The 24,937-nt window shown below is 33.9% G+C and overlaps 2 protein-coding genes across 2 annotated transcripts in view; both read left to right on the top strand.

Annotated features, from left to right (window-relative positions):
• gmip (GEM interacting protein) overlaps positions 1-8,710 on the top strand; it is a 63,086-nt gene extending 54,376 nt beyond the window's left edge. Inside the window, exons 20-21 of the mRNA XM_056454114.1 lie at positions 3,976-4,078; positions 6,551-8,710. Of these exons, the coding sequence (XP_056310089.1) occupies positions 3,976-4,078; positions 6,551-7,083 (636 nt within the window). The 3' untranslated portion in view covers positions 7,084-8,710. The remainder of the gene's footprint in view (positions 1-3,975; positions 4,079-6,550) is intronic.
• A 3,668-nt stretch (positions 8,711-12,378) lies between these two features.
• Positions 12,379-24,937, top strand: part of lmx1al (LIM homeobox transcription factor 1, alpha-like) — a 71,980-nt gene continuing 59,421 nt past the window's right edge. Inside the window, exons 1-3 of the mRNA XM_056452807.1 lie at positions 12,379-12,416; positions 15,893-15,978; positions 20,424-20,631. Of these exons, the coding sequence (XP_056308782.1) occupies positions 12,379-12,416; positions 15,893-15,978; positions 20,424-20,631 (332 nt within the window). The remainder of the gene's footprint in view (positions 12,417-15,892; positions 15,979-20,423; positions 20,632-24,937) is intronic.

Genomic DNA, 24,937 nt, shown 5'->3' with positions numbered 1-24,937 from the left:
ATATTTAATTACTATTTAATATTTATGAATGTATAATTTATTCAATTTAAAAGCTGGAAGTGTTACCACGATATACGGTACCATAATTGTTTTTAAAAGTTACAAAAAATAACTACATTTTTAAATATTGTACATATGTTAATAGTTAATTACAATGATTACATTATATTAATATATATACAATAGGGTGGTACGGTGGCTCAGTTGTTAGCACTGTCGCCTAACAGCAAGAATGTATCTGGTTTGAGTCCTGGCTGGGTCAGTTGGCATTTCTGTGTGGAGTTTGCATGTTCTCCTCATGTTCGCATGGGTTTCTTCCAGGTGCTCTGGTTTCCCCCACATTCCAAAGACATGCGCTATAGGTAAATTGAAAAGACTAAATTGGCCATAGTGTATGTGTGTGAATGAGTCTGTATGGATGCTTCCCAGTACTGGGTTGCGGCTGGAAGGGCATCAGCTGCGTAAAACACATGTTAGAATACTTGGCGGTTCATTCCACTGTGGCGACCTCTAAAATAGAGACTAAGCCGAGATAAAAATGAATGAATGAATATATATAATATATAATTACAGTGATTATATAATAGTCAGAAAAGTTCAAAGGTCTTATAATTGACCCCAGTGGCACTCCAGAGTTTTTTCAATGAGTATTTCAATGAGTGCCCTATATAGGGTGAAATTTCTAAAGATATTCAGTTAAAGTAAACGAAGGTTTCAAACAAATTAACCATTTATGGTGGTGAACGACCATAAATGGTAACTTTAATGACGTCGATTACAATATAATTTTTTATTATTTATTAAAGTTCAAAGGTCTTATAATTGCCCCTAGTGGCACTCCAGGTTTTTTCCAATCCTATATAGAGTTAACTTGCTAAAAGGTATAAGTAAAGCCTCATTCACACTACGAGTGACTTGCAGAGGCAAAGTGACAAGCGACCATTAATTTCAATGGAACGTGAGCCACTTCCGGCGACCTCTGGCGACCCCCTTCAACACAAGCGACAGCGACTGTTGGCAACCAGGTGGGCATGTCGAGCGACGCAACAAAGTTGAGAATCTTTCAACTTCATGCAAATGAAGAGCGACTTTCTTGAACGACAGCCAATAGCAGCTCACGTGATCCTCTCTCAGTTTGCTATATTATGCTATATTATGCTATAGACCTACACAGACCTGCGTTTGCAGCAGGTTGCCACCCAGAACAACAGGCAGCTACAAAGTCTCTGTTAGTGTGAATGAGGCATAATAGGTAACACCAGTGTTGGGGGTAACGCATTACAAGTAACGTTAGTTACATAATAATATTATTTTTCTAAGTAACGAGTAAAGTAAAGCATTACTTTTAAAAAAATAAGTAATAATATTTGAGTTACTTTTTTGAAAATATAATGCGAGTTACATTTTAATTAAATAATTAGCATTTTTAAAAACAAATTGCTGAATTAAAATAAAAGTAGTCACAATATTTTGTCAAAGTAGTTATTATTTTGAACGCATCGAAAGAAAGGAAAAGGATTGTCTCAATGAACAATAGTACAAAAGTAGCAAACACGTTGCTTTAAGCTGTCATTAATCTGTATATACTGTACAGCATAGGTCTGGGGTCAGGAAGGTCTCAGATAACATTATCCTTAATTTTTTTTATGTGTAAATGTGTAATGTTTTTTAAAGGTAAATGTAGATGTAGGTTACACAGTGTGTTGTAAATTGCAGAGCTCCTCAATTAAAAAAAAAAAAAAAAGAAAGAAAAGAAACCCTGCAAGTTCTGAAAGAGATCAAGCCTCAGCCAGGTCAGAAAAAGTAACTCAAAACTAACGTAATGCATTACTTGCCATAAAAAGTAACTAAGTAATGGAACTAGTTACTTTTTTAGGGAGTAACTCAGTGTTTTAATGTATTACTTTCAAAATTAACTTTCCCCAACACTGGGTAACACTTAAATAACAAGAACAATAATAATGCTTTAACTAACATCAGCAGTGAGAAATTGCTACAGTACTTCTGTTACAGAGGTTCTGTTTTATGGAGTTATTGGATATTACCTATAAAAGTAACATCACATAAGAGGCTTTAATGAATACTTTAGAAGTAGTTTTCATTATGAGTTTAGTTTATTTGTCTAATATGCTCAACTAGATCCTTGCTGTATTAAGGAACAACCAAGAATCATAACATTTTCACTCTATGTCTCAGGCATGTTGTAGGCCAGATCACAAATGTCTGTGTTTAAAAATAAAAACATAATAAGTCATCTGTAAAAAAAAAAAAAAAACATGAAATAAAAAACATTAAATAATACATTAAATAATAATCTAAAAGATTAAATAATAATTCTTTACATTATTTTAAAGTGCCCAAGATGGCAATATCATGCGTGTTCATTAGCTCAATATATTGTATTAACAGATATACTCACACATTTAGACATCATATTAATTAAAATCAGGTTAAAATGAATGTCTATCGCAATTATCAGATGCTTTATGTACTACTCTTATCATTGTAGTTTATGTTTATTTTGTTATCGGGAAGAAAGTGTTCAGCAAACACTTTAATGTTCATCCAAAAGCTGTCCTGCGATGTGTGAAGAATGACAGAATCTTTTCTAATCATATCCTGCTGCTCAGGTATTTCAAACTACTATTGAAGAATAATACACTCAGTGAATATTAACCTTTAGACAGTGAAGGGCTTTTCTGATAATTGTTTACCTCGGTAAAGGCTGGAGGATGATAATAGCTTTGCAATTAAACCTAGTGTCCTCTAACCAAAAGAGTTTACCCATCAGAGGATTTCTGATTATAGCAAGAACCACAACAGAACTCAAAGGTCAAAGTCTTCCACACGTTAAGATTGTCTTAGCGGTTTAATGCCGAATCCTTTCTCACGAATAGCTGGAGCTAGACCAGCATGTTTAATTTAACCCACACTGACTGGCACAAATAGATTTATATAATATATTTATGCTCTCAGAAAAAATACTTATTTAAAATAAGCTGAAGCAACACAATTCTTGAGGTTTTTTTTAGGACAACCTAATTGTTTTATGTTTAATCAACTTAAATTTGTAAAGACTAAGAAGTTAACTTAATTCCTTCATGTTGTCCCAACACAATGTCATTTTTAAAGTGTATGCGAAAATGATTCACATCAACAAGTCCTGCCATTTATAAGTTTGAAGCCAGTCAGATTTTCACCATTTAAAAGAAAAATATGTCTTTTGTGCTCACCAACACTGTACAAAACATGAATAATATAATAATAATTAGTAATTTTTACACAATATAGTGTGTATCTTCTAAAAACATCAATAAACGTCTAATATTCCAATTCAGAAGTGCAAGTAAATGTAAAACATTCGTGAATCACAAAATATGAGACACTGATAATTATCATATTTTGTAAATCAACAAATACTTGATTTATTTGATATATTTTATATATTTTTAAAATAAAATATATAAAATAAATAAAATAAAATATATATAAGATAAAAAAGTAAATAAATAAAATAAAATAAAAAACTAAATAAAAAAAGAATAAAATAAAATATAAAATATAAAATAAAATAAATTAATTAAATATAAAAAAAAATATATATATATATATATATATATATATATATATATATATATATATATATATATATATATATATATATATACATATATATATATATATATACATATATATATATATATATATATATATATATATATATATATATATATATATATATATATATATATAATAAAATAATACAATAAAATAAAGTAAAATTAAATCTTACTGACCCCAAATGTAGTTATGAAATTGTTAATTTGTGTAACTTCACATTCTAACTTTTATGTAAATGAACCGACTCTTTGTTTATAATACTGCAGTTAAAAAAAAACACAAGTACAATAAATCTAAATTCTGCCTTATTGGCTCTCAAGTCAATAATACACAGAATTCTTATCATTTTAACAGAATCGCACTATCAAGAGAGATTCAAGCGAAGGTTATATTTCTGACAAGTCCTCATCCAACGAAGCAATGGACCAGCTGAGCCCAGAAGCCAATGAGAGAGCAGGTAGGCGGGCTTTAAATGGTATTGACGTTCAGTATCAGCTGGCTGCTTGCGCAAACATTTGCTCTGTGTTTCTGTGCCTTTGTCATTTCCTTCCTGTTGTCATAAGCAAAGCTATCGTCTGCTCTTACAAAAGTTTTTTGGTTTTTTTTTTTTTTTTGGTAACACTTTAGTTTGAAGACCAATTCTCACTAACAACTTTGAAAAAAAAAAAATGAGAAAATGTCCACAATTACAGAAAAGACCCTCTAACTTATATTTTTACATTATATTTATAATTATGAAAGATTTTGATACATTTTTTGTTAGGTTTAATATGAAGCTAAAAGGCAATTTTAAAGAATTAAAAGAGCAGAATTAAAATTATTCTGTATGCTTTTAGATTTATAAGGAATTTAAGTAATTATGTGTTGTGGTTACTTTTTAAAGTAATTAGAAAGTCATTTAAATACATTTACATAATTATGTTTATTAAATTTTTACACTAATATAACCTCTTGAGAAATTATATGACCTTTCATATTACAAGAACCTCACAAGGCTGGCAGGAACATCATTTCAAACCCTGGAGTTTGCATGTTCTCGCCGTGTTTGCATAGGTTTCCTCCGGATGCTCCGGTTTCCCACACAGTCCAAAAAGAGATGCGTTATAGATGAACTGAATAAGCTAAATTGGCCATAGTGTATGTGTGTAAATGAGTGTATATGGATGTTTCCCAGTACTTGGTTGCAGCTGCAAGGGCATCTGCTGTGTAAAACATATGCTGGATAAATTGGCGGTTCATTCCGCTGTCGTGACCCCTGATTAATAAAGGGACTAACCCGAATTAATGAATAAAACAGTCATTTGTACATCAGGCTGTCTTGGAGCTGAATAAGGTCTGTTTAAAATTATTATTATATTCTTTTAGTCTTTGTCTCTTTGTAAGGAGTATTTAGCATGCTGTTGTGCAAGAAAAAATTCAGATGCAAGTCTGACAATAAAGTCTTTTTGTATTGTATTGTATTGCATAACAATACTTCATCAACAAATGCACAGATAATAAATTCAAAATAAAACAAGGGAAATAAAAGGGGAGAGAAAGCTCAGATTATATATAAAACAGGACTACCCCAAATAAAACAGATCAGAAAAAGGGGTAAAACATTACTTATTTTCCAGATAATAATACAGTTACAGTATTTCTTTTGATATGATAGGGCAAAGACTACAGTAGGATCCAAATAAACCAAATATGGAGTCAAAATTTTGAAATAAAGTTCAGTTTTTATGTAATACATGAGTAAGATGTTTCAGGGGATATAACTAAAAAAAATATTAAATACATTTTTAATCATGTCATTAATTAATTACTTTTTAAAGTAACTTATTTAACATCATACACATGAAACATTTTTATAAAAATATCAGTAAAGGAATACTTTAATACATATGATGTTTAACTTTTAATTTTTTTTGCAAGGTAAGTCTCTTCATTAACTAAATAATGTTATGTTTGTTAATAAAATTCTTTTAAAAGTATATATTATTAGGGATTTTATATAGTATCGAGTCAAGTAATTAAATTACTGAGTAATTTTGTTACTTTTCAGCCAGTGAATATAAAATATTTTAATAAAATTCAATGTAATTAATAATTAATAAATGTTTTGAAATAACTTGCAGGACACTTTTCACTACCTATTTATAAGCAGCAAATAAGAAGGTAATTAAGGTGTAAAAGTTGTTGTAAATAATGAGAGTTGGTCCCCAAGCTAAAATGTAACCAATGTTTTATTTTATTACATTTTTTGAATGACTAGAAATTAGGGCTGCACAATATATTGTTTCAGCATCGATATAGCAATGTGCACATAAGCAATAGCAGGACGTGCAATGTTAAGTTGATTACAGTTGACCAGCAAAAACAGTTCAGAACACATGAAAATTGTGTAGTTTTGCAGAGTTTAACCATAATAGACTGAAAATGTATCATTTGCACATGTTTTAAAGACCTGACAGAGTTCAAAGAATTCAGACACAAGAAATTTTACCAGTTGTAACTTTAATACAGAATAATTAGTATTGAATTATTTATCCTTCGAACACTTTTGGAGTGTTATTTTACATTTATTTTTAAAGTTCTGTACCTGAATACTATCTGACTGCCCTGAAGACCATAAAACACTATTTAATCGCACTTTGTTTTTGCTCTTTTGTATTTATTTATGCTTATCATTTGTTTGTTACATTTTATGCATAACTAACTTCTCTACAGAACAATCCCAATCAATCTAATTTAATAAATATTTTCCACACAGCAGTTTTCTAGTGAAATGATATAGTATTTGAAGTTTATCGCAATATTTATTGCAGAAAATCTAAATATCGCAATGTGCGATTTTTCCAATATCATGCAGCCATACTAGAAATTAAATTGATTCTCAAACAAAACCAAGTTGTTGTGAATAAATGTCTGATTTGTTCTCTTCTAGTCCTGGCTATGAGTGCCACGGCATCTCCTCAAGGGCTTCCAGGACAGGCTGCAGAAAATCAACTACAAACTCGCTCCAGGACTCACCTCAGCAGGCAGCCGGTCAAGTACTACAGACAGAGTTCAGCAGGAGCGCAGTCACGAAAAACAGCTACTCAGTTACGGGATGAGAACATTTCTGTAAGCGGAGAAGGACTCGTATCTGGAAGCGCAGACAGCAGTCGCAGCTCCTCTCCTGAGCCCTTAAAAACTCTTCTCCACCTACAAAAGACCGTTGTCCCACAGGACAAGACAGAGAGTCAGATTGGAGCTCACACAGGGGTGCAGAGGACAGTTTCACAGGAGTCTGTTCAAGCAGGAGCGTCTTCATTGGTCAGAGAAGGTAACACAAACCAGTCCAACAACACCCTACGGGGCAGAGAGCGCCTGATTCGCTCCTTGAGGAGGCGTCCTGTTGAAGAGAAAACATCCCAGAAGGTGCTGTCTGGACTTAGGCTGAATTCAGGGAAGGGCGAGCAGCTTCATTTCGTTTGACACTGAATGAAACAGAGCTAACTTGTTTACTTGGGATTCGCTGGAATAAATCCCGATTTGTAAAGCAACAGTATTTTAACATGCGCGGTACATTTTTAAGTCTTCCTGCTTTGTGGCCCACGATGAATGGATGACATTTTTTTGGAAATAGGCTCATTTTAGGAGTCACGTTTTGTTAAATGGTTGACTTTTACCATTTATAAATTCGTTCAGCCGAGCACTTTTAGCTTAGCTTAGCATAGATCATTGAAGCGGATTATGCCATTAGCATCTCGAAACATTTCAAGAAAGTGTTTCAATAATTTTCCTATTTAAAGCTTGACTCTTTTGTGGTTACATCGTGGGAAGTTGCTATTTTCTTAATCGATATACAGTAGGAACTATGCTCTCATTCTGGCGGGAGAACTTTTAGCTTAGCAAAGATCATTGAATTGGATTAGGCCATTAGCATCTCGCTTAAAAAATATTTTTGATAATTTTCCTATTTAAAGCTCGACTCTTCTGTGGTTACATTGTGTAATAAGACTGAAGGAAAAATGAGAAGTTGCTATTTTCTTGGTCAATATATATCAGGAACTCTACTCTCATTCTGGCGGGAGCAGTTTTAGCTTAGCTTAGCATAGATCCTTGAGTCGGATTAGACCATTATCATCCCACTCAAAATTTCACAAAACATTTTTGATCATTTTGCAATTTAAAGATTGACTCTTCTGTGGTTACATTGTATACTAAGACTGATGGAAAAATGAGAAGTTGCTATACGCTCATTCTGGCAGGAGCACTTTTAGCCAAGCATAGATCATTGAATTGGATTAGATCAGTATTTCACTCAAAAAATATTTTTGATAATTTTCCTATTTAAAGCTTTACTCTTCTGTGGTTACATCGTCTACTAAGACTGACGGAAAAATGAGAAGTTGCTATTTTTCCGGATGATAAACAGTAGGAACTGTACTCTCATTCTGGCGGGAGCAGTTTTAGCTTAGCATAGATCATTGAATTGGATTAGACCATTAGCATCTTGCTGAAAAAATATTTTTGATAATTTTCCTATTTAAAGCTTTACTCTTCTGTGGTTACATCGTGTGCTAAGACTGATGGAAAATGAGAAGTTGCTATTTTCTCGGTCTATATACAATAGGAACTATGCTCTCATTCTGGTGTAATAATCAAGGAACTTTGCTGCATTACTACGGTGTAACTGAAGAACAGTCCAGCTTTGAATACAAAAATTATCTAAACTCTTTTTTTAAAAATGTTTTGAGCTGCTAATGGTCTAATCCGATTCAATAATTTATGCTATGCTAAAAGTGACTTGTAGATCGGCTGAATAGATTCAAAATGGTAAAACTCAACTGTTTAACTGAGTAGAGCTGTAAAAATAGCCCTTTTTTCAAAATATTTAAGAATAAGTGTTCCCTTAATACACGGTGCAGATGGCAGTTTCCATTCTCACTGGATATCTGGCAGATTTTCTGGTGTTTATTTGTGAAACATAGACAGCCTGTCTTGTATAGATGTTTAATGCTGAAACATGACTCCTTTGGGATGAACGTGCTGTATGTGGAAACAAAAAATGGATATTTGTTTTCTTTTTTCCAGAGTATATAAAAACTACTTAATTTTTTGTGTTTGTTTACATCTTTATCTTTAACTATGGAGAGCTACTGTAGGTAGTGGGGCAGATTTTCTTTACAGATGTGTTTTTACATTTATGAGTAAAATAAGGTCTCTTGTTAAGGGACAGTTCATACACTTTTTCTCATACTCAAGATATCCTCATCATTTGCTTAGATCCAAGAGGTTTTAAACTTTGAGTTTCTTTCATCTGTTGAACACACACACACACGCACACACACACACACACGCACACACGCACACACACACACACATACACACACACACAAAAGATATTCTGAAAAATGGTGGAAAAAATTAACCATTTATGCCTGTATAGTTGAACACTATGAAAAATAATGTCAGTTTGCTTTTTCAACATTCTTCTTTATAGCTTTCTTTGTGTTTAACAGAAAAAAAGATTTTGTGTTTACAGACCTTGTTTAATGCATAAACTTACAAATTCTTAAAATCCTAAGGGAACTACTGGTGAAATAATCCTCTGAGCAAGAAATGCTTCCTTATTATAAAAGTATATTTTAATAGCTTTAAGTATATTACCAAAATGTTATATATTATGTAATGCAGATTGAATCTTCAGTGAGAGTTGAACATTTATATATTGGAAACATATCCAATTAAGTTCTGTGTTTTATCTTGTTATACTGAATTGCAGACAATGACTGGATCTAGTACTGTGGTTCCTAAAGTGAACTATAGGCCGCTAACACAACCAGTGGCGTAAAGTAACAAATTATAAATACTCAAATTACTGTAATCGAGTAGTCTCAGGAATTGTAATTTACTAAGTAGTTATAAAAATGTGTACTTTTACTTTCCCTTGAGAACATTTTAGTGCAGTATCGGTACTTTTACTCCACTATTTTCCTTCAACCTGTAGTCACTACTTTATTTTTTCTTGTCTATGGGGGTTAGAAAAATCTGTCCTGTGATTCCTGTCCAATGAAATTGCACATAGAAAGTAAATCGCATCATAATGAACTACCTCAAGACATGGGCAATTTATAATTGCAGCAAACTGTTTGGAATCGTTACAAGTGTCCAAGAAGATATCCAAAATCTTTACACGCATTGACCCAGCGACTGTTTAGATGCAGGTCACTGATGAGAAAATGACGGATGTTTACTGTATGAAGACCAAAATGGCCTTAAACATCCAGCAGGTATAAAAAGATGTCAGCATGACCCCAACATACCCCAACATTGTGGGGACGTTGGATTTTGTTTGGAAATAAAAATAGGGTTGATGCCAGAACTCAACATCAGGCCGATTCCAATGTCCAACCTAAAATCAACCAAATATCAACTTCTAATGATGTAACCGCTTGACGTTGTGTGGATGTTAACACTATAACGTATATCAGACTTTGGATTTTGGTTGCCACACCTGACGAATAAATGTCAGTGTTTGCAGCATTATGACGTTGATATAAGATGTTGGCTCGACGTTGGATTTTGCTCACTTTCTAACAACCTAAAATCGACCAAATATCAACTTCATAAAATAACATTGTCCTTAGACGCTAGCTAAACTTGAATTTGGTTACCTGACATCACAACCTAAATCTAACCTAATAGGAATGTCTGATGATGTTGTGTGCCTGCTGGGCAATAACTAAATGCACTACATAATGTTACGTTTACACTCAACCACAAATTACATGAAAAACACATCAGCTTTTGACAGCGTAATGCTGCACACTACTCACAACTCATGAGTACTTTTGAAAGATCTTTTTACTCATACTTTGAGTAATATTTACAACAGATACTTTCACTTTACTTGCACTACATTTTTACTTTTACTAGAGTATGATTTTTTCAACACAATCCCAGTTAATGTTAATGTTTCCTCGAGTATAAGTGTGTCATTTTCAGTAAACATAAGTGAACTCTAGATGTTATAAAACAACAAGCTACTACACCTAACAACAAAAGCAATGATAAAACACTACATTTAACTGAAGCTGCATGATGGGGAAACCAGTAGTCTATCGTAAATTGGTTTTACTTATTTTTTCTTGCTTTGATATTCACTCAAACATAAAACATTCTAAGTAAAATATACACTTTAAGTACCAGCTTTCATGTCATTTCTATCATCATTACTCACCCTTCACTTGTTCCAAACCTGTTTGACTGACTTTCTTCTGTTGAACACGAAAGATGATATTTTGATGAAAGCTAAAACCTGTAGCCATTGAATTCCATAGTTGTTGTTTTTTTCTACTATGGAAGTCAATAGTTACAGGTTTTCATCTTTCTTCAAAATACTTTCTTTTGTGTTCAACAGAAGAAAGAAACAAAGCATTGGAATCACTTGAGGGTGAGTAAACACAATAGTGAATTTACTTATTAGTTTATTCTAGCCTTAACTACATGGTACAAAATAGTTTTATCAGTGTACTACTACTTATACTACTAACAATATTACCACTAGTAAATACGGTTATCGCAATCAAAAGTCATCTAAAATCACACATAATCAGGTAAGTAACTACTTGTTTTGATTAAGTAATTACTAAGTAACCACCGAAAAAGTATGCTACATTGTAGCGGCATGTGTGTTTGTAGCTTTGATATAGTGTATTTTGGACGTAGGCTAGGCTACTTCGTCGTAGTTTTTGTCTATAAAGTTATTTGTTTATCTATTTTAATTAAAGTACACACTTTTTGTCATTAAGCCTATTTTTTTTTTTTTCAACTATGCTATTTCTGATGCAGGCCACCAAGTAGCCTACTATGTTGAGAAAAGTTTAATCACCTCAATCACGTGACAAACGTCGTAAATTTAAGCTGTCCGGACAATTTAGAGGTGCTTAAGTGGAGACTAACAGGTAGCATGAGAAAGTAAAGTGAAAAAATACACTGATGCCTTTCATCATCCGAGAAAATTATTTCTTAGAAGTTAGACCTGTGTATGACCTTTTCAAATTCTGCTGTGCCTCTTTTAAGCCACTAGATGGCAGGAGCGACACGCGTGAACCTGCACTGCATTTGCCTGATTGTTCAATCTATCAGTCTCCTAATTGGGTATCTTAATTACTTATGAAAATGATTTAAACTTCAATACTAACCACTGTTTTGTCAACAGATCTGTAAATACAGAATAACTGGTCCTAGACTGTAGCTCGCGAGGCGTCTCTGTAGGTTATAATACAAACTAGCAGCTTACTTGTGTTATTATAGCCAATTTTTCAGTTAAAATGTGTGGTTTTTAATGTTTATATTCGCTTTATGTTACAAATATGCAGACTACACGAAAAAGGCACACATTTGTACGTATATTTGCCCAATACGCACACTAAAGAGCTGTTTTCAACCGTACAGGCTATGCGCATTTTTACCTTTCCTTCACAAGTTGAACGCTCATTGTCTTAACTTAAGACTGTATTATTATTAAAATACCTTCTATTTCTAGTCTGAGTATTACCCAAAGTCTAAGATTATTAGGTTATCCATCCCATAAAGTTATCTGATATAGGCCTATTTCAAGCTTCAATTTCACATAACATAGCCTATGTATGTCATGTAACCTATTTTATTGCAAAATTGGCCGTGTGTTTTAATTGTCATGTGTTAAAATTCTATGTATTAGCTATACTCATTTTATAAAAGCTATGTTCATATGCCATAGCCATCAGATTTCCTTGCGTTATGGAATTTATCAGTAGAACAGCCTATCAATCAGACAGGTAAGTGTTTTAATTGATGGTCAGACAATTAAAGACAGATCCTCGTTTTCCTCTACTGAGTGTTTGTGATTTTTCTTGTCGTTGTTTCTCTCCTCAGTGATTCTGCCCTCCTCCAGCAGTCACTCATCGTGCGCGCGCAGCTCGAGTCTTCACTCCATCACATAAAGCGCGCCTGAACATCACACACACAGTCTGGCTCTGCTTGAGCGTTACTCCGTCTTGGACTATAATAACACTTAAGTTTGGCTTTTGGAGGTCTGTTCCCCGTGCCCTTCTTCAAAGGTATTTTGATGTTACCTACAGAAATCTCAGGAGGAGTGTGTTTCAGCACAAGGTGAGTGCACGGAACGCGCTGACTGGCATTACTATAGTCAAGTATGACACAAATGATACTTGATGATATTAATGAACTTTTAATGTCGCAAAGAATTCTGCATGGTATTTTTCCCCCATAATTTTATTAACAATTTTACTTGCGCACACACACGCATTGCTTTTTGCTGCATTGTATTTTACAGAAATGCGGTTTTGATTGTGCTCGAATTTAATTATTTACGAATTCATATTAATGTATGATAAAAATTTGAGGAAAAAATGACAAATTGTGCTTTATATTTTACATCTTTAAGACCTGGCGAATGTGGAAGAAAATAATTTGTCAAATTTGCAAATATCAAATGTAAATACATAATTCTAACAGATAAAAAGCCTTTTATTCCAGAATAGCTTAACCTTTTAGAAATCTGGGTTTTTTTCTTTTCTTTTTTTTTTTTTAACTGAGCACAACTAGGTCAGTTATTGGCTTTATTTTTCTAGGCATCAATGACCAAAGAACCCTTGAATCTTAAGTGCGCAAAAGCGGTCTTTGGGCTTTTTAAAAAATGTTTATCAGACTAAAAATATATATTAGTTAGAGATATGTTCAATGAAAAATAGAGTGGGTCTATTTAAAGAAACGAATATGGTTCTTTAGAGTCCCTGTAAAATAAATTTTTTTTTTAATTGTGGCGTTTTTAAATAGTTTGAACAATTTTAGGACCAAATTGACTGCAGTATAGCCTATTAGTAGTTGTCATAAAATCTTAAAATTAAACTTTACTATTAAACTAAATGATATATGATTTTAACATCAAAATATAACGAAAACCTCAGATGTTCAATGTTCAGATCAAATGTTGGTAGGAGTGTTTTTAAATAAGGCTAGGCTACACTTGGAATGACAGCCTCAGTTGCTGTGAGTGTTTCTGTATTTAGGGTCTGTTAGCCGAAATCATAACAGCCTGTTCCCTTTACTGCGACAGTTGTGTAGATAAAATTAAATTAAATAGAAAAACACACTACAAAAACAGATCTTCCCAGTATTAATTGCATTTGGCTGCGCAAAAAAAAATGACGATTAGGTTTTAATAATAACGCTTAGCCTATACATTTCCCACCTAATGCTGGTATGACAGTATTATTATTGCTCAGTGAGACTGATGACCCATTAGCCGTGTTTTTTTTTTAATAATCAACTCATGCAATTAACTGCATTATTAATGCCTAACACACGCAGTGTGATTTCAGACACACAATACTATGAATGAATCAGTTTCAAGGGGGAAATGGGAAATAAGCAGAAATAAACTAAATAAATGATCATATTTAAAACAACAAAATAATAGTTTTATTACAATTATTTTAGAACAGTACAATAATAAAAGGATTAGCCTAATTATATCCGTATTTTTGCAGGAGTAATATTCTCGCTGTTTTAAATCTAACGATGAACCGACAATGATTTTTAATTTTTTGGGGGGTTTTGCCCAAATACCATAGAGTGCTCTTTAAGTGTCAGTCTGCCGATCCGCGCGCGCCCTTACAAACCGGGCACACCTGCACGAGCTCATTAATGAACACCTATAAATACACCCATTAAACATTTTCTATTATACAACGGTCGAATAGAAGAAAAGAAAACACTATCTCTTAACTTAAGCCGCTACAAATAAATATAAAAAAAACACCAAATAAGGTTAAAGACCCGCGTCCAGAACTTGACATTCTTCCAAACATACAAGATCACTTTCACATTGTAGGCTACCATACTGTTCCTGTCAATAAGTATTTAAATCATATCATGTTTATGTAGTCTATATCATATTTGGCTATTTTTTCTTTTGTACAACCTGCTGAGAAAAACGGTGCCTTAAAGTTCAGCCTAAAGCCGACATTAGCAATGGTGATCGTGTGTGCTATTGATTCAAACACAAAATACCTAAGATATAAAGCTAAAATATTGTGTTGACATTAAAAGGCATACAGGCAAACACTAGGCTATAGCATATAGGCTACATAAACGAGGTAAGAATAGCCTATTCAGTGGAAATATGCGTGATGCAGGGCATGCATTTTCGCATTATTTACCCTTTACTTGCATTCAAAATTGATAATTAATCATTTATTGCACAAACGTATGATGTATGCATATTATTTACAATTTCCTACGTAAAAAAACTTAATTTATTGAATTGCTGTATAGCCTAATTGGGCTACACCGCAGCCATAACATATAGCCTCATTCACTAAAACTGAGCTTACAAATTTACGCATTTAATATTAAATATTCATGTTATCTGCATCTCAACATTACTTGTAAAATCATTTTAACCTTATATAAGGTAGCCTAAAACAAACAATTGTAATAATTTTTGCAGTTCGCCTTTGTGTTTTAAATTCTGCTATTGAAAGATTGATAAATGGACCTAAGCTGAAGGAAAATGAATGATGAACGATTGATACGATACCTTGAAATACTCACATTAAAACTAAACACCTCACCATCAGCCTGTGTTACACTTGTACTAACCCTGGGCCATTAAGGGAGCGCTGCCACCTGCTTCAGTTTCACATTGCTCATCATTTGGCATGCACAAACAGCTAATTCGGGTCAATTTAAACACGCAAACCTTTCACACTGATGAAACATTTACAAACCCTGATTTACCGGCCTAATTTGCATTTGCATATTTACGCCAATGTGTGGATGAACAACACTCGACCTGCTTCAGAATGAAGTTGGTCCTAAATGGGCTTTTCGGTATAAACAGGTACAAAGGTTTTTTTCTCCACTTCCATTGAGACGTAGCCTAGGCTATTTACTTTTCAGTCAAACGCTCAAACAAAGGCGATAATTGAAGCACGTGATAATGCCTGTCAATCGATAAACAGTTAAACGCTGCATCATCCTCTCATACTGCGCATGCGCTAACGCAGTGCTTGCCCTCTTCAGGGGCAAAATTTGTTTTAATCCTGGGTTAAAAGCATTGCTACTAATCCAACCACAACTGTGAAACAACCCTTAACCCAGGGTTAAGAGCGGTATTTACAATGATGACCCAAAGTTTAGAGCAGTGTAAAAAGCCCTATTGTAGCCAACAGATGTTGAAATTAGCACAAACTGATGAAGTTTTTTGTGTGATGTTGTTGGTCTTCAGTCAGCACTCCAAAGAAGGAAGGAGCGGAATGAAAACAGAAGAAAACCAGTCATGTCTTCAGCAGGCCCCCTCTGCCACACCTTACGGTGAGACACTGCCAATAATCTGACTATCAAACCCCCTTCAGTCTGTGTTCTCTCCTTACATTCAGTAATTCAGAAGATGCTTTTATGCAGAGCGACTGTCAAATGAGAATAATCAACGTATACAAAGCAACAATAGCACAAAAAACACATTAACTCCTTGTTAGTCTTATGCAGTATACAATTTTACAGCGAACAATCTTTGTTCCCAGAATGTTCTGGGAATATAATTTTTTAGATTTATTTTCTTGGAATGTTCTCTGTTGGTTAGTTAGGAAAGTTTATTTGCATAAATAGATGGATCACTGTAAACTGGAACGTTACCAGAAAATTCTCTTTCAGGTTCCCTTTAAGTTATTACAGAAAACCTCCCTGCAGTATTCTGTTTGACAGTTTTTGGTAGGCAAAATTAAGTGTGGTTTCCATTTGATTATAAAGGAGCCAAAAAGGTGACTTTCCAGTGATGCCTATGAAGAACCTTGTTTTTTTGGTACTCAGAACACAATTTAGTAAGCATTTTAATAATCTAAAGCAGGGGTTCCCAAACTTTTCACCATGCGGCCCTCAAAATAACAATGCCAGTGACTCGCGACCCCCAATATTCTCTGAGGTGGTTTATAAATATATTAACCTTCCAAACAATGGCGCACACATACCAATAGGCTCAAGTTTATTCATCGTTTAGTTTTGGAGAACGCCACTCGGAGACCATCCTCCATGTTCAGTTGTGGCTTGTATTTATTTTTAATGTGCTTGAGTGCCATAAAGGTGTCACAAAGTTTAACCTGGTGCTGTAAAGTCAATGTGCTGCATTTGACCCTGTTGCTGTCTTTAATATACCGTAATCACCCCAGGGGTCGCAAAAAAATCAAAAGGCTGATGGCTTTTTATTAGCATGTTGTTTTTAATGTTTATTATTAACATGTTAAAAACGTTACTATTAACTACTGTGTTGTTCTTCAGCAGGTTATGGATAAAATATGGTAATTCTAATAGTTTAATAAAATGAATTAGATTTTTGGAAATCGCCAAGTGCCCTCCCCCCCCCCCCTCCACTTTCCACTTTGGGAACCAGTGATTGAAGGGACATTTTTCCAAATGAAAGAATTTGTTTCTGGAATGAAGGGGTGTTAAATGTTCTTCAAGGAAACATTGATGGCATTAAGAAAAAAACCTTCGTTTTAAGAGTGTATGGTAACATTAGTGTATGGGAAAGATATGGTTTGGTGGGATAAAATTTGCTAAATATTGCTAGATGACGTCATGTTAAAATGTGCTTATTACTGATGCCATCATGTCCTATTTATATCAGTTTGTATCTGTGTTTAATAAAGTGGCATTTATATTTTCGCTACTTGTTTTACAGTAAAATATAGTTCAATACTATACAGTAAAACTAAAACCGATACAGTGTAGGTCATTTATAGTATACTCGAATAGACATAAAACACGAACTCAGACAAGTTCAGAAACTGGTATGTAGCTATGTGACTGTGAGAAATACATTTACTAGAAACAAATAAATGATCAAATTAAATAATTTAACTATAAAGCAAAGCAGAAGCAGATGAAGCTGTTAGGAGACATCACAGCCTGCACATGCACATCAGAGCTCAATGATCAGAGCAAAAAAGGATTTTGGTCCAAAAGTCACTAGCTAAAGTTGCTAAATTTAGCAAAAAAGTCGGCAACACTGGTGTTGGAGGACAAGAGCATTGTTATATAGTAGAAAAGACATTGTAAAAATCCTGGGTTTCATGCATTTCCTTCAGGTTGCCCTCAAATAAGTTAACTTAATAGTTTTTACAAATTTAAGTGGATTGAACATAAAACAATTAAGTTATCACAAACTCTCAAGAATTGTGTTGATTCAGTTCATTTTAAATAAGTCGTTTGAACAAGCAGAATAAAAAGAATTGAGTCTATAAAAGAAAGTGTTAGTAATAAACTGAACTGAACTTCAGTAGTGACATTTATATTAAACTGAACTGAATTATTTCCCAGTCCTGGCTGCCTGATCTATACTTCTGCTTATTCAAACTACTTACTTAAAATAAGCTGAATCAACACAATTCTTGAGGTTTTTGGGGGGACAACTTAATTGTTTTATGTTTAATCTACTTAAATTTATAAAAACAGGTGAACTTTATATGTGTTGGGAAAACATGAAGGAATTGTGTGAAACCCAGCATTTTTTTACAGTGTAATGCACCGTGCAAAACAAGACCGACGAGAAGGACAGAATAAAGCTGCGGTCACACTGCACTTTTCCAGTCTTTTTGCACTTTTTGCACGCATGCGTCAGACCATAAACGCAAGCTCGTACATTAAGTTTCGCAGTTCTCTGTGTATGAAAGTTAGATTGGTGAGCTCTGACCTGTGAAATTGCATCGCATGATTGCATGAGACCAGTCGAACATTGAAACATAACCTCTCTGAACAGGAAATTAAAACATGGAACAATCATGGCTTTTTAAAATTTCTTATCATCTTGTTTAATCCCTTTTTCGCAGGGCCATACAACAGAATTTTGCATGCTCAAAAAGATTTTTGCTATTTTTTCAAACTACTTACTTAAAATGAGCTGAAACAACACAATTCATGAGATTTTTGGGGGACAATTTAATTGTTTTACGTTCAATTCACCTAAATTTAAGTTAACTTAATAGATTTGTATGGCGGCTGAGAGTGCTTAACGTGCTGCATTTTAAGAAAACACGTGCATCTACAAAAAGCGCCAGCAAATTAAAAAAAGATCTTCATCCGTTTGACAGCAGATGTACTGCAAATCCTCACAACGCATGCATTATTAAAAAACACACTGCTTTTTCTCACAATGCGAACAATTAATAAAACGTGCTGCATTTTCTCACAATGCAAACAAATTAATAAAACGCACAGCATTTTCTCACAACGCAAACAAATTAATAAAACGCGCTGCCTTTTTTCACAACGCAAACAAATTAATAAAACGCGCTGCCTTTTTTCACAACGCAAACAAATTAATAAAACGCGCTGCCTTTTTTCACAACGCAAACAAATTAATAAAACGCGCTGCCTTTTTTCACAACGCAAACAAATTAATAAAACGCGCTGCTTTTTTTCACAATGCAAACAAATTAATAAAACGCGCTGCCTTTTTTCACAATGCAAACAATTAATAAAACATGCTGCTTTTTTTCACAATGCAAACAAATAAAATGCGCTGCATTCTCTCTCAATGCAAACAAATTATTAAAACGTGCTACATTTTCTCACAACACAAATAATTAATAAAACGCATTGCATTTTATCACAACGCAAACAATTTACGAAAACGTGCTGCAATTTGTCACAAGGCAAACAATTAATAAAACGCGCTGCATTTTATCACAACGCAAACAATTTACATAAAAAAACATGCTGCATACTAACAACGCAAGAAAGTTAATAAAACTCATTGCATTTTCTCACAGCACAAACAAATTAATAAAACACGCTGCATTTTCTCACAAGCAAATTATTAAAACACGCTGCATTTTCTCACAACGCAAACAATTAATAAAATGTGCTGCATTTTCTCACAACGCAAACAATTAATAACACGCTGTATTTTCTCACAAAGCAAACAATAATTACGAAACCACGCTGCATTTTCTCACAACACTTGCAAAAAGAATGGAACACAACTGACATGTTTCAAGTGGACCCAAATACGTGACGGATGCCGCTTTGCCGTGACTATTGCTCAGTGAAGTTGTAGGTGATCTTTGAAAGATGAGTTTCGGTGTCAAACGGATGAAGATCTTTTCTCAATTTGCTGCCGTTTTTTCTAATTGCACATGTTCTTAAATTGCAGCATGTTAAGCTCTCTCGGCCACTGTAGATTTGTGTTGGGACAACATGAATGAATTGTGATGAACCCTGCATTTTTTAGTGTACACAATCGTTTTTACAAATTTAAGCGGATTTAAACTAAAACAATAAAAATTTGCCTGGAAAAACTTTATAATTGTGTTGTTTCAGCTCATTTTATATAAATAGCTTGAATAAACAGCAAAAGTCTTCATTTTTTTGTGTAGTTAACCAAAAAAGAAAAATGTACTCACTAGTTACTCACCCTCAAGGAATTCTTTCATTAAAGACAAATGAGAATATTTTTAGAAAAGCTTAAAACCTGTAACCATTGACTTCCATTGTAGGAAAACAAATCAATGTCAGTGGTTCTAGTATTCCAGCTTTTTTCAAAACATCATCTTTAGTGTTTAAAAGAAGAAAGAAACTCAACAGTAGAAGTACAGTATGTCAATGTGATTTTTGTCCTTTTTGGGGGAGACAGCACCACAATGCACTTCACTTGCAGGCCACATTTCACATTTTTGAATCTTTACATGTTGATCTGCATGCAATGATGTGTGTGTATTGTGTCTATTGCAGTAATGGTGCATTTATTTGTGTCCTGGCATCAGCTGACACCTGTTCTCCTCCACCAGAGCATGTGGGAGGAGGTGAGGTGTGCGCAGGCTGCGAGTCCCCCATCGCGGACCGGTTCCTGCTGCGCGTCAATGAACTGTCCTGGCACGAGACCTGTGTGAAGTGTGCAGTGTGTCGCAGTGCTCTGAGCGGGACCTGCTACTGTCGGGACAGACTGCTCTACTGCAAGCACGATTACGAGAAGTAAGACAGTTCACTGTTTATCCTGTGTCTGTACACACGCAGTCAAAGTCCTGGTGTGGCAAAACCTTCAGCTTTCAGTGTACTGTAGCAGAACATCCCCCTGATCTCTCTCTAAATGAAGCATGAGTGTGTTTGTGTGTTTGCTCTGATCATGCTGTGATGCTGAAGCCTTTGTTGGGAAATATATGAGGAATTTTGGAAATATTGTTTTTTTTCAGCCTTCACTGAAACCCATTCAGGGATGTGTTTCCCCAAATGATCGATATTTCTGTCTTTACAAACATAGTTCAGTTGTTTTGGTGTTGCCTGAATCCAATGTTAGTGTTGCAAACTTGTGTGGTTGCAAATGTAAAAAATCTGTTAATTAACAGTTTCCATATTTTGTGAATCATTTTCAGTTTATTTACAGTTGTGAATTGTGTTATGGGACCTCCATCTCAGTTCTCTTGACTTTTGATGTTGTAACTTCAACTCTAGAGATTAACAAAGTGACTTTTATTGACATTTTCGTAGTTTGAAATAATATTATAATATATGTCAGTGTTGGACAGAGTACTGAAAAATCATACTTAAGTAAAAGTGCTATTACTTGCATAAAAATGTAGTGCAAGTAGAGTAAAATAATCTGTGGTAAACATTACTCAAGGTATGAGTAAAAAGTAGACCTTTCAAAAGTGCTTAAGAGTAGTGAGTATTACACTGTAAAAAGCTGATGCATTTACATGTAATTTGTGGATGTGTGTAAACGTAATATTCTGTAGTGCCCAGCAGGCTAAAGACGCTAATATTAGGTTAGATTTAGGTTGTGATGTCAGGTGACCAAAAATTCAAGTCTTGCCAGTGTCTAAGGACAACGTTATTTTGATGTTCAATAACAACGTCAAATAACATTGATATTTGGTTGATTTTTGGAAAGTGTATTTGTTGGAAAGTGACCAAAATCCAACGTCGAGCCAACGTTATATGGATGTAAAATACTGACATTTATTTGTCAAAATCCAACATCTGATAGACGTCATAGTGGTAACGTCCACACAACGTCAAGCTGTAACATCATTAGATGTTGATATTTGGTTGATTTTTAGATTCGATGTTGGACATTGACGTAGGCCTGATGTTTGGTTCTAATGTCAACCCAATTTTCATTTCCAAACAAAATGCAACGTGCCCATGACGTTGGGGTATAACATCAGTCTGACGTCATGTTGATGTCTTGTGCCTGCTGGGTTTTTAAAGCCATTTCGGTCATCATACAGTAAACATCCATCATCTTCTTATCAGTGACCAACAGTCAAAACAGTCTCTGGGTCAGTGTGTGTAAAGATTTATACATCTTGGACACTTTTAATGCTTCCAAACAGTTTGCTGCAATTATAAATCGCCATGTCCTGAGAAACAACTACTCAATTACAGTAGTTTGAGTATTTGTAATTTTTTACTTTACACCACTGTGTAATGTATAAGAAATAACATATAGAGAGAAATAAATCTGTAAAATAACTGAAAATGTGCTGGAAGTTTTATTAAAAGGTTTTTGAATCATAATATACAACACCAACCCAGACAATATATTACTTTAAACTATCAAAATTGCTCATAAAAGTCAATTTTTTAACCTGTTAAAAGTTGTTCGAAGAAAGATCAAGGATCCATAATTCAATTCAAAAGCAAATAAACAGGGAGAATAAAAAAAATATGAATCACAAAATATGGAAAACTGCTCATTTACAGATTTTGTTTATTGTAAAGAACTGTAGTTAGAAGCATAGTTTATGGCTGTGCTGTATTCCGAGTTATTCCACTCTATGCCCACATTTCTTTCACACTTCATCTTCCACTTTGAATGATTTTTAAAAAGCATAAAGTTGTGTCTCTCACATTTACTGTGATTTTGCTTTCAGAGTTCTTTTTTTATAGTGCATTTTTAACGATCTTCAAATTGACAATTGTGCTCCCTTGCTTATACACTTTGAAATCATTTATGCCGTTTTGAATGCAGTCGTGGCTCGTGATGAAAGCTATACAGTAGGTGACTTGATATTATTTACAAGCTGAAATCTTTGATGCATCTCCAAAGTTTGTGAAAACAAATCATTCCGACCCCAGATTTATAAAAGGGACTAAACCGAAAAGAAAATGAATAGAATATAGAAAATTATCAACAATGTTTGTTGAAGAAATAGAAGAAGAAGAAAGAAAGTCCTATGTGTGCTGTTTAGCCAAGTGTTGTAATTAAGGAAAAGTAAACGCATGTTTTTATCAAGATTAGATTTGAAAAAAAATGATGCAGATTTTCTTCAAAGAAGTTGTTACTCCACTCTGATTAGAGCGTCATTGTGGACTTTTTACATTTTAACCAACATGGTTCAAAAGATGGATCTGTGACCGACTACAGGTTTGGGAAACACTTGTGTGTATTACATGGTTATTTGGGAAATACATCCCAAGTTAGTTTTGATCTGAAAGACAATAAAAAAATGTTTTAGTTGAGTAATTTGGTTTTAAAAACTGCAATTGCTTTAAAATCTTTTTATGCAAAAAGAAAGTTTTGTCCTAATTGGGTTTGTTTACTAGCAACAATGACTTTACTCCACATGTGCACAAGCTATTTTAAAATGATCTTTTAGAAAACAGCATTTACATGATTCAATTATTTATATCATTCATACTTTTCATTTACATACATAGCCTTTCAAATCAATAAATCTGAATTTAGCTCAGAACAATCGAGTACAATTGAGGATAACTGTGAAATAATTCAGAAAAAAAGCATGTACTTTAGGTGTTTTCTCAACCGGATTTAAAAAATACTTTGCATGTATGTACACTGCTGTGCTGCAGATCAAAAATGACATACAGAATAATAGACAACCGTCAGATGTAATGGCAGTGACATATGAAGTGCCTTAAGGATCGGTCTTAGGCCCTTTACTATTTCAAATACACTCGCTGTCCCAGTAGACATTATTAAATTAGCTTTCACTGCTATGCAGATGATACACAACTATATATTTCAATAAAACCCAAAAACTATAATTCACCTAACAAACTAAAAGGCCTAGAAGTAATTAAAAGAAAGTCCACAATAAAAAATAAGAGTGGTTGTGCTGCATGTTAACATGATATATTTGCTCATGTTCAAGATTCATATGTTAAAGTCCAATTGTCATATTAGGAAGTTGTTTCTAAGCATAGGTTGAGAGCTGTAGTTTAACCATACAAGTTTGTGTTGATTTTTGTGAACGTGATTTATAGATCACATGTTGAATAAATAAGCTTGATGTTTGGTTTGTTAGGATTGGACAATATTTGGCCAACTATTTTAATATCGGGAATCTGAAGGTTAAAAAAATAAAATCTAAATACTGAGAAAATCACATTTTAGGTTTTCTAAATGAAGTTCTTAGCAATGTTGAGTTGTAATATATTTACAGTAGGAAATGTAGAAAATATCTTAATTGAACATGATCTTTACCCAAAATTCAAATGATTTTTGACAAAAAAGTTAAATCTTTTTTTAACCCATTCATAACCTCAAAAATTGACGTTTGCTGTTTGTTAAAACTGCTTATTAAAGGTTTAAGAAACCCTCGAGTACTTTTTTTTTGTTGAGATTTTATCAGATTTGTGTGTGTTGAGCATCATTTAAGACAACATTAGCACCTGTCAGCTTTAATTAATTGTGGGGAAACCTGGATAATTTTGAGGTTTTGTCAGCTAATTTCATCTTCCGGGTTTAAAATCATTATTGGCATCAAAATCGGTGACGTAGCAATATCTCTCTGCCTGTCCATTGATGATGTGTCATTTTCTCATTATTATTCATAGACTGAGCTTTCTTATTCTATGAGAAGACCCTGCTTCTTAATTATTCATGGCTGTACGTGCTATGCGTGCTTTGTACGAGAATTGGAGAATGGCTGACTTTGTCTTTTATTAGTTGAGTTCGTTAACATTCAGACACGTCACCTATATCCGTGCTGCTGTGTTCACGCATGTTTAGATTACCGGCAGGGTTAATGGTTGAAATAGATGGGTCAAGAGACCTGCTGCATTGCTCCACTTTGTCTGCATTCAGACCCAGCGATTTAGAAGGAGAAAAGTCCTCCTCGTTTAGTGTTTATTCATTTATTCATTCATTCATTCATTCATTCATTCATTCATTCATTCATTTTCTTTTCAGCTTAGTCCCTTTATTAATCAGGGGTCGCCACAGCAGAATGAACCAACTTATTCAGCATATATTTTACGCAGCAGATGCCCTTCCAGCCGCAACCCAAAACTGGGAATTACCCATTCACACACA

This window comes from Danio aesculapii, chromosome 3, assembly GCF_903798145.1.
Source record: "Danio aesculapii chromosome 3, fDanAes4.1, whole genome shotgun sequence".
NCBI classification, from domain to species: domain Eukaryota; kingdom Metazoa; phylum Chordata; class Actinopteri; order Cypriniformes; family Danionidae; genus Danio; species Danio aesculapii.
The sequence above is the reverse complement of the archived record's forward strand: the minus strand, read 5'-3'. Positions and strand labels throughout refer to the sequence as shown.